Source organism: Nematolebias whitei, chromosome 18 (genome assembly GCF_014905685.2).
Source record: "Nematolebias whitei isolate Nwh7 chromosome 18, NemWhi1, whole genome shotgun sequence".
NCBI classification, from domain to species: domain Eukaryota; kingdom Metazoa; phylum Chordata; class Actinopteri; order Cyprinodontiformes; family Rivulidae; genus Nematolebias; species Nematolebias whitei.
This window is the reverse complement of record NC_056515.1, coordinates 36719234-36730305: the sequence shown is the minus strand read 5'-3', so window position 1 is coordinate 36730305 and position 11072 is coordinate 36719234. Positions and strand designations below refer to the sequence as shown.

At 38.5% G+C, this 11072-nt stretch overlaps 1 protein-coding gene across 1 annotated transcript in view; it reads right to left on the bottom strand.

Annotated features, from left to right (window-relative positions):
• Nucleotides 1–4482: 4482 nt before the first annotated feature.
• Nucleotides 4483–11072, bottom strand: part of rxraa (retinoid X receptor, alpha a) — a 99639-nt gene continuing 93049 nt past the window's right edge. The window contains exons 8-10 of the mRNA XM_037692207.1: nucleotides 9591–9682; nucleotides 4791–4896; nucleotides 4483–4686 (exon numbers count right to left, since the gene is read on the bottom strand). Coding sequence (XP_037548135.1) covers nucleotides 4536–4686; nucleotides 4791–4896; nucleotides 9591–9682 — 349 coding nt within the window. The 3' untranslated portion in view covers nucleotides 4483–4535. The remainder of the gene's footprint in view (nucleotides 4687–4790; nucleotides 4897–9590; nucleotides 9683–11072) is intronic.

Sequence of the window (11072 nt, the reverse complement as noted above, 5' to 3'; positions counted from 1 at the left end):
CCCCCCCCCCCCCGCACATTACATTTTGAATCTGAAACCGAGTAAGCATTTTCACAACGAATATAACAACCCCACAGACGAGAAGGGAAAGAACAGAGTACATAAGCGAGGGATAAAATTACTTTTATATAAAAATAGATCATTTTTCCAAGAGTCTTTTTGTTTTTGAAACTACGACGTTTTGCCGTATATGCAACAAAGAAAGCAGTGATTGTGTCACAAGCTCGGCTGTTCCTGATTACGCTTCTTTTATTTATTTATTTAAACAATTGCTAAGCAACATGTACAGTTAGGAGAGATTCAAGTTTGTTTTTTTTGTCCTCCTAATTTTTTGAGGTCACAGAAAACTGCTGAGAAGCTGGTTCTTATAAGTTCAGAGCTGATGCACGTCTGCTGGTTGATCAGGATTTGCTTTATAATGTTTACATTCCAACCACCCTATCACACACACATACACACACATACACGTCTATGTGTTTCATGGGGACACAACTTATTGTCATGACTTGCGGGGACCACACTTTCTAAAGGTTCTCTCTCACGCACACACACACCTCTGATACGTGTGAAAACCACCAATAAACTCCCCTGGGGTTGAACCACTTGGTTTGAAACTTATCCCTCTTTAAAACGTGGAAATAATCAAAGAACAGATCTGTTGATATACATATATATATATTTATAAATATATACACATATACATATTAACAAAATATAACTATGCTCTAAAGCATTTGTGTGTACGTAGATATTTTTTTAAAGGAGATCCATGTCTACTTCCTGCAGGTGTTGAACTCACATCATCAAAACCCTCTTATGGCTTTAGAGCAGGGCTATTCAACTGGCGGACCAGGGGCCAAATCAGGCCCACGGGTGAGCTCAGTTGGGCCCACCAATAGGTTCATTTTAAAATAAAACCAGATTTTAAACCGTAAAACAAACTTACGTAATGACAATAATTGCTGGATGTCCGGCCCCTTTGCTCTTGGCTTTCAGTAACTGTGGCCCCCTGAGCAATTTAGCTGAATAGCCCTGCTTTAGACACTTGTCACCAATCACAGTCAGCTGGAAAAGATGAAAGAGGATGATGTTTGGTTGCTTTAAAGGTACTCATTGCAAAGTGTGAAACAGTAAAAGTTTAGCCTGAACTATATCAAGTGGTGCAGTTGGAATAGGTTTACTTTTATGGATGTATTGAATGCAGTTCTGAAATGCTGGTACGTCGTCTGTGTCAACAAGGCGCTAGGTTAAATCCACTGAAAAGCACATGGAAGCTTGAGTTACGTGACTGATTGGCATTAGGCTGCTTGAAGTTTGTGTAACTAAACAAACATGGTAGAACTGGATAATCGTAAGTGAATGTTTCACCAATTTTCAGCTACTTTGGACCGATAAGGAACATGTGGTAGTTGGTGTCTGGTCATAAACGTTCCTAACTTGTATTTTCAAGGACATATTAATATAAAAAAATATATATGTAATGCTGTAATGTAACTTCTTACTTTGTGAATCTTTCTGTTTGGTCTTCATGTCTTTGCAGTGAGTACCTTTAATATCAGCTGTTCTTGATCGAATCGTCCTCGAAAACAAAGACGTACTCGTCTGCTCTTGCAGAATCGATTCAGGAGCGAACATTTAAAAAACTTTTTCTTTTTTCGCAAAGAGAAATATACAATCTCCCCCAAACAGAAACACTGTAAACAGGGTTCAAGCTGGCAGTTAATACTGTCACCTGGATAAGTTGTAGGAAAACAGACCACCTCTTACAAATTCTGTAAGTTAAACAAGAAGCCAAATGGATCCGGTCAGAGTTATTGCTACTTTTCTCATCTTAAACAACAAGAGGAAAGGTGTTCCAAAGTGCCATCTGTGTCTGATTAAATTCAAGTTATGTTGCAGTGCTGCAAATTGTCCACCAGAGGGAGCCCACAGCACAAACAACCACACCCCTCACTCAATTTCTTTTCCAAAACTTGTTTTCTTTCACCTGACATAAACCGAAGAGTACAGCATGAGGTTTGCATCACAGCTGACATTTCAGAGCCGGCTTATCCACACCGAGGTGATCACTGGAGTGGGGGAGGGGGGGGCAAATTCACCAGGTAGAATGGCATTTATGACATTTCTTGTAGACGCTCCTCTCAAGAACGAGCCTTAAACACTGGCACGTGTTTGTTATCACTGGGGTTTTTGGTCCGAGTTAGAATCTTCAAGGTGCTACAAGGATTAATCCAAATGTATTGATTTAAAGAAAAGCATAAATAACAATCAAAGGAGCTGCAACAGAAAAAAAAACAATTGAGTTTTTTTTCCAATATCAGATTTAAGATTTGTAATGTGATAAATGTCAAAATCAGGAACTTATTGGGCTTTTAGGTGAGCAAAAGTCTGATCAGAACTTGCAAAATGTGAAAGTTATATTGGAGGCTGAAATCTTCAGACAACTTAAGTCAGAATGTCGACCAGTGTTGGGAAAACATGCTTATTTTTGAAGCCTCTGTCTGTTGGATTGTAATCTGGCTTTCTAAAGCCTTAGACATAAGAAGAAAAAAACACAGTAACAATTATTGTTGCTACTTTGAGGGATTAAAGTCCAGATTACAAAACTGTCCATCATAAAAGAGGCTGAGGCTGAACGTAGAAACTTTTGAAGATGCAAAACTAATTTTAAGTTCACTAGTTGTTGATAAAATTTACAGATGTTTTTTTTTTTTCTTGATGTAGAATACATCTCCCATCAGTGTGTTTACAATTAAAGCATCGAGACTCCACGTGATCACTAAAACTGGATAAAATGCCTTCATTTGTCAAAGAGTAATTAAAACTGTGCTCAGGCTGTTTGTTTTTGGGTTTCTCTGGTTCTGAGTGTTGCCGTGCTTGTCAAAGTGCACTGATCGAGGGGAAAACTTTCTCAATTAATAATCTGTTAAAATTACTATACAAATGTACTTCAGTTCTGCTAAAAGCCACTAAGACGCTGATGTTTTAGCCAAGGAAGAGGATGAAAATTAAATATGTGAACAACATGGACGCCCACCTCACAAACACATCACGCCTGACGAAGCTGCTCTGTGGACAATCTTTGGAAATGCGCTCGATGCATAGGGTTCGAAGCAGCTGCAGCATTTAGAGAGAACAGAATATACACATAAAACGCACCTATACACAAAAGATCTGAAACGGTTCAGTTCAACACGAATGACACTTGGTAGTCCAGAGAAGTGCACAAAGAGTTCCTGTGAGGAGGAAAAGAAACAGAAGCGTTCGTAAAACAACAACAACAACAAAAAAACTCCACCTCGGAGGTCAATCGCATCCAATCTGATTCCACGGACATGAGGTTAAGTGCCAAAAAAACAAATAATGTGGCTCTGCTGCAACAAAACAAAGCGCTTCTCCTGCATTCTGTTCATGGATGAAGCCTAAATGAGTGTTGGAGTCGGAGGTATTTGTGCAGTGCTGCCTTTAGAGTGAAATAATTTCAATACTGCGTTGCGGCTGTAGCTTTTTAAACAGGTAGTCATGAGGCGTTTGTGGAAAGGATGTGTTAAAACTGCCATGGAAATCGAGGCAGGGGAGGGCACAAGTCTAAGACATTTCCTCTCATTTGTAATTGAGTCACTTTTCCAGCAAGTCATGGTGAGTTTTAGCTCAACAGAATCTCCCAGAGCATCCGATGGCGCTCGTGTAGCATGAAGCTAATTCAGGTCAGTTTGCGGGCACAGTTAACGTAGATTGTACACAACAGGCTGCTCCAACTTGAGCGTTGATTGGTGGACCGATGAGACGTCGTCCCCTGACGCTGCACAGTGTTAATACAGTAAGACGTGGTCGGGTTGGTTGGAATTGGCCGGAGACCTGAGGTTTGTGAGAACTTGCAAATCTTCTGAAGCAACCTTTGAGTTCGACACCGGCAAGCTCACTCTCAAATACACTAAACAAAAAAAAAAAAAACAGAAAAACAGCTAGTGCAAAATCTGACATGTTTTAGTCAGACCGAGTAGACACAATTCGTTTAGGAAATTACTTTTTTCTTTTCCCCACACTTTATCGGTTCCTGATAAAGCAGGTTCAAGTCCAAACAGCCCCGAGGTTCCAAAGAGTCTACGATTGTCCTGTTTGTGACATCATTGCAGTTTTTGGTGTACGAGGCTTCACTGAGGGCGTTGAAACCTGATCATCCCTGCATTTTGCTTGGAGGAGAGGGGGGTCAGGAAAAGCAAGGACAAGAACGGCGTCTCATTAGGTGTCGTCCTTCTTCTAGACACCTGTTGTCACTCAAGCCGCTGTTGTCTGATTTATATATGTGTTTTTATACAAAACTTCTTATTTATATATTTTTACAAAGTATAAATGAGACCCATGAGCATCATGAGTTTCTTCTTTTAAAACTCATCAAATAAAGTTGAGAAAGGGAAAGATTCATCCAGAGTCTTAATCTGTCCTCGGTCCGGGTAATGAGGGAGGGAGGGATCTGGTGGACAGGAAGGAAGCTGGATGGGTGGTGGCCAGGCGGGATTTAGGAGGATTTACTGCTATTGTGTCATTTGATGAGGGGCTTCTAGCATCTCCATGAGGAAGGTGTCGATGGGCGTGTCACCGATCAGCTTGAAGAAGAACAGGTGCTCCAGACACTTGAGTCCGATGGAGCGCAGTGCTGGTAACCGGAGCAACAGCTTGGCAAACCTATTTAGACACAACACCAAAAAAAATAAAAAAATAAAATAAAAATCCTTTATATGAGCAGCACACAGTAAAGATGTACTGTAGCGTGTGGTTTTAAAACGCACCTGCCCGGCTGTTCAGGGTATTTCTGTTTGCAGTAGGCCTCTAAAGACGCGTAGACCTTTTCTCTCAGGGCCTCCACTTCACCTGGGTTGGACAAACCTTTAGAATCTGCACAGAAACACGAGGAAACTCCCATAAACACGTCTTTTATCAGGCTTTACATTTCTGTTCTTATTTCCATTGTTTTATAACACAATACCGTAGTACCTAATTTAAAAACTGCAAAGTAGGGATAGTAGTATAAGTAGTAAGCAGTAGTTTATTTTAATATTTTACATATATATATATATAGCTGATCAGCTGCAGGAGGAAGCTTATCCTGCAGTGTGGGCTGCACAAATGTGCAACAGGTGCTAAATAATTTAAAATAATTTATTTTAAATAAAAAATCCATGCTGATCATGCGGCTCATCCATCAATCAGCTAATTGTGTGTCATCTCCAATCTTATTTTGAAAAACCGCAATAGAGCGCGTCTGCGATAAACAAAGAGCGAAGTAGCGGGGGACTACTGTAGTTCTGTTTTATGTGCTCTCCTGTCCTCTGTCCAAATTCATCAATCACAACATTTTAGGAAGAAACAGAAGATTAAAGCAATCAAAGCTGTAAAACTGGACTAGACAGGCACAAACTATTTAAACCAGAATAACAACAGGTTAAATCAGGTCATCTGGACCAGTTTCTTTAATTGACAAATGTTCCGTCTCCCATCCAGAGGACTTCTTCAGTCTAAGGACTGCCAACCAGATCTGTCCCATAGGTAGCCTTCACTGCTGTGTTTCAAGCATATTTTAACCAGAGAAATTACATTTCCTTGGAAAATGCAGTGTGAATGCTTATTGCTGAAGAATTTGCTGAAAAACAGCTGAAATTAGCTAAAAACATGCAGAAATGTAGCTGAAATTGAAGGACACGCCTAAATTAGAAGAAGAAAGGAGAAAAACCACATATTTGCTGAAGTAGGTTCAAAGAAGCAGAAAAGAGCACATAAATTAGTAAATTAGCTAAAAAAATGCTGAAATTCGTGCAACACCCCCCCCCCACCAAAAACAAAAAAAAACAAAAAAACAACAACAACCAACAACAACAACAACAACGAAAGCTGAAAAGTAGCAAAAAATCAGAAAGGAACTTGAATTACCAGCAGGAAAACGGGAGAGCACAATTTTGCTCAATTAGGCTGAACAAAGCTGAAATTATTGCAAACAATGTGGCTGTAGCTGAAAAAGCTAAAATTAGCTTAAAAACAGCTAAATAGCTGTTGAAATAGCAGGAAAAAGTTGTAACCTGCTTAAATCAGCTGAAAGGAGCACAAGAAGCTGAACTTAACAGAAATAAATTACAAGTACAAAAATGTTGTAGTTATTAGAAAGAAACTGAAAGGAGCACAAAACAGCTGAATTTAGCTGAAAGTAGCTGAAAAAGTTTAAATTTGCACAAGGAAGCTGAAAGAAGCTGAACCAGAACAAAATGTGAAAGGAGCAGTAAAAGATTGTGAACAGATCTAAAGATATGAAGGATGTAAAATGAGCTCAATTCCTTTTCTATGAGAAAAAAGTGGCAGAAAAGGCTAAATATTTCAAAAAGCTAAAGTTGCACCAATACCAAAAGTCATAGCAGGATTGTTGTGAAAAAACTGAATGTTTTGATTTATGATTTGTTGAAATAGCACAAAAAACGTAGAACGAGAACGATGCCGGAAAACCTACAGAAGAAAAATGGATCATAGTGTGAATGCTTCATAAACATTCAGACCATTAGTAAAGGCTGTTAATACAAAATCAGCTTGTATTTGTCTTTGCCTTTTTTCAGGCTGATGCCAGCAAAATGTTTTACAAAAATAAGTTACAAAAGTCTACAACAGAGGACTCCTGGTGAAATATTTCACAATTAGCTATGGTAATTTTTTCACTCTTTAAATATTAAATATTTTTCAGAATAAGTGACATGTATAATGGGTCTTCATAATATTAGTTACATAACAAGTTATGCAATTCCTCAGTCATATCCATATGTTGTCGGTTAACTAAATTAAAAGCATCAGTAAACACATTGATCCAGTTTGTTGACTTCTTTCATGTTCTTTTGAATGTCTTTATTGTCATTGCACCTGCAGTACCAATTAATTAAAATGCCAGCCCATTGTGGTAGGAACAAAACAAGAATGACTTAAATCAAGCGTAAGGAAAAAAAAAAAGTTTCAGATTTAGAAATTAAGTTTTAACCCTGCACGCTCTAAACAAACGTTTGTCGCCGCTTTCCGGTTGAATCCAATTAAGGCTGCCATTTTTAAAGCTGCGCTAATTTCAGCTCCAGCGAGGAACTCATCTTTGAATCACAACACAGAACTTCATTAATTAACATTGCTGGTCAACGAAGCATCGGCCGAGGATGAATGAACATTTGTTGTCGACAGCCCAACTGGATGAGATAGGCCAGTGTGGGAAAGAAATGACCAAAGGGCCCTTTTTAGCCTCAATGAAGCCCCCTTTCCTCCGGTACTCCCACCCTCACAGGCCTTTGCTCCTTCAGTTAGACCTGTCTTGCACAGAGCTAATTAACAGATACATGTATCAAGCAAGAGACTGAAGCAGGATTAGAGGGCCGGGACATGGCCTGAACTAAAATGTAGAACACAGAGGACCAGCGTGTCTGGCATGAGCAGTCCTACGGTGGCCCCAAAGGGACAGAGGCTCCAAGGTGCATCTAAAAAAATAACAATATCAAGAAAAAGTTTGAATTTTTTTGTCATTCATTTCAGAAATTGAAAATGAAATATTATATAGATTCATTACACAGAGTGAAATACTTGAAATATATAAATTTGTCATCTGCATATGTCCTCTGCAAGTGCTGGTCCACTGGGATTTCTGAAGTCCACAGTCCACACAGCATCTACCAGGACATTTTAGAGCACTTCATGCTTCCTTCTGCTGATGAGCTTTATGGAGATGCTGATTTAATTTCCCAGCAGGACTTGGCTCCTGCCTACTCTGCCGAAAGTACCAGAAGCTGGCTGGAATACTCTAATTCTCTGGGACACTGAATTTAAGGTTAATCTTCAAAATTACAAGAAATAAAAGCTTGAAATATTTCACTCCATGTGTAATGAATCTAATATATGAGTTTCACGTTCAGAAATGATTGATAAAAAAAGCACTTTTTCATGATATTTTTGGAGATGCACCTGGGTCACATTTCTGAGCAGCTGCAACTATAAACAGCATGGTGACAAGATGGTCTTAAAATGGACTCAAACTTGCAGGGACGTTATATTAAAAATACTCTAAACATAAAAAAAGCACTGTTTTTTGGGACAATTTTTGTTTTTTAAGGAAAATATGCATTTGAGAGATTCTGAATAAGTTAATTACCAACTATATTATTAGCATTCATTCATTCATTCAACCTTTATTTAGACTCAGTTTGCACCTGCAACTTGTTGCAATAGGAACACTGTACACACTGATATTGGGATACCAATAAATTTGGATAAATTGTGAGGCTCTAAAAGTTATGAGCTTCTAGAAGTGACAAGAGGTCCAAGGACTTTAAAAAAAGTCCTCATGTCGGCATCACATACAGGAACAAAACTCCTCAGCAGCTGGGATCTGGCAAGTAATGCTGAGAAAAAGGTTTGAGAGTTGGAACATCTGGAGTTATTGAAATTACTAATTTTTTTTTTATAGTAACCAATAAATGAATCAATTTTTATGCATTTCCAGATAAACAATATTGTACATTTCTGCTTAATGTGATTTACCTTGAAATTCACCAGGTACCTGTAAATATTCTCAAAACCTTTTCAGAAAAAGGTCTTTAAGCTGCTTATTTTTTTATTTATTTCAGTTTTACTTTATATGCTTTACAACCTGTTTTCAGTTCAAAATATTTTTTTCTTTGTTAATGCATTAAAAAAATGAAGATATGAATTATTCAGCCATAAAAAACATAACTAAAGGGATGAACCAGTGTTCTGTCTGTATGTAATAAATTAGCCAAAAACATCAATTATAGAGGGATGGATTTCAGCTTGTTTATGTCTATTGTTGCAAAAATATAACCAGTTGCTATGCCTTAAATTTGTTCAACAAAAATGTGCATTTTTGAACCAACAATGTATTTTTCAAAAAACACGAAGCCAAAAGACTTTTCTCAGAATGTTGTGCTGTGGGTCCCAAAACCATTTTGGAAAGTGAGGAACATAAGAAGTGTTTGGAATAAAAATAAAAATAAACTATCCCCAATACATCAACAATGACTAATAAGATCTGAGAGTTGCATCATACAGAAGTCAATCCAAGTAAATGTCAATTTTTATTTTATGTTTTAGCCAATAGCTCTTTAGGAATTTATTGGTGCAAACAGTTTTAACTTTAAACTCTTCTTTTAGTATCAGAACACACAGGAATTGATTTATTGTTTTCTTTCTGTTGGTTCATCCTTTGAGTTAGGTGATATTTTATGCCTGCATGATTAACTGGACATTAAAAGGAAAATTAAACAGTTTTCTTTTTACGCTTTGATACAAAAACTAGAATAAAATTGAGTAAAAAAACAAACAAACACTGAAAGTCAGTCAGAAAGCCTAGAGATATATTGCTCACTACAAGTTTAAAATATTATAAGAATGTCTAACTTGTTTGAGGCAAAATAAAAAGAAATGAAGGCCAGTGCAAACATGTTGCACGATACAGCATGAATGAACGCTCTGTTATCTGCGGTGTTTTTACGCTTTCTTCTAAAACTCCGTCTTAGTAAAACTTCTGCTGCAAGTGAAGTCTGACATGTTCAGATTGTTACCTGGGTTGAAAAGAACGATGGCTCGAAGGCACCCCAGTTCAGTCTTGTCCATCTGCATGTCTCTCATCTTTGACACCAGTTCTGTGAGCACTCTGCAAAAGAAAAGAAAGTAAAAAAAAAAAAAGTCAGATCCGTGGTTCATTCAAGACCAGGACACCACCATAGTTTATTTCTTGGTTACTGCGTTATGTCAGACAAACAAACAACTGCCAGAATCACTAAGATCACATAAAACCACTCCAGTCAAATCAGTATGTGTTTCTGTTTGCCGATGACTCACTGCTCTTCATGTTAATTATCCCGACTGGTTTCATAAAAATATGATTTTTTTAACCGCTGTCCAGCTCACATGTATTTAAAAATAACTGCACACAAACATACTGTGAACCCACACGTGCACGGTTAGATCAGTGGAAAAGTTTACAACCCTGCAAAGTAATTATATTTAGTTTGTGGCTTTCATAAAAGGAAAGCCGCAGAGTAAACACACGCTGCGATCCAACACCAGAGCTCCCACTGTCTGAGCGTGACATCACAGGTGGGAGCCGCTCGAACTCCTCACCCCTCTCCGACTGGATCGTGTTATTTTCTCCCTTTTCTTTTTGGCCCTCAAACTGTAAAGTCTATTGTATCTCATTCTAATGAAATTTGTTTCAAGGAGGAGGAGGAACAGAACGAAAAGAGAGAAGATGGGACTCAAATGTGTGTTAATCAGTCTCTTCATTTGTATGGGGGAGAGAGGGAAAGGAGTAGATAAGCAAATAATCAGTTCTCTGTATCTTAATGCAGATCTGAGTGTGTCCTGTGGCGGCGAAGCGTCAGAGGCTGCTGATCAGATGGGCAGAGGCCCAGCAGGTCTGTTGACAGCAGCTGCTGATTCTCTGCTGGCCTGCAGATCCTGCAGGGCCGCCAACAGGACACGTTCAATATTCATTTCTTTTATACATTATGCACAAAAGAATTACTGATGAATTGTATGGATGATTAAAATCGGAGATGCTAAATGGGATGTTTGCCGATTGTTTTTCCACAATCTGTCTGGAACCAGCCAAGAAGACATGATTTTCCATTTTGTACTTTTTATTTTTTTACAAAATGGAACTGATCTGTAGGATTCTGAGCTTTTTCTCCTCTAAACCGTCTTTGGCAGCGATGGAAAGCTCAAGGTTTCAATAATAATTCTACAAGCTTGAGATGGTATCTCACGGGGCTGCAGCTGCAGGTACTGTTGAAGATTCGCGAATGTCTCCAGAGCGTCTCGTGGCATTCATAAGGGTTCACAAATGCCTCGCCTTAGTCACCAAGGTTTGCAGCCCTGTCGCATAAGCGGTACGCCAATGTCAATCATCGCTCAAGGGTTTGAATAGAGAATTAGGGCTGGGCCATAACATATTGTTCACGATAATACCGGTAAAAAGGAAAAGTTGCCCAGGAAAATAAATTATATCATGATATGCTAATTTCATGGCATAAATATGTCAG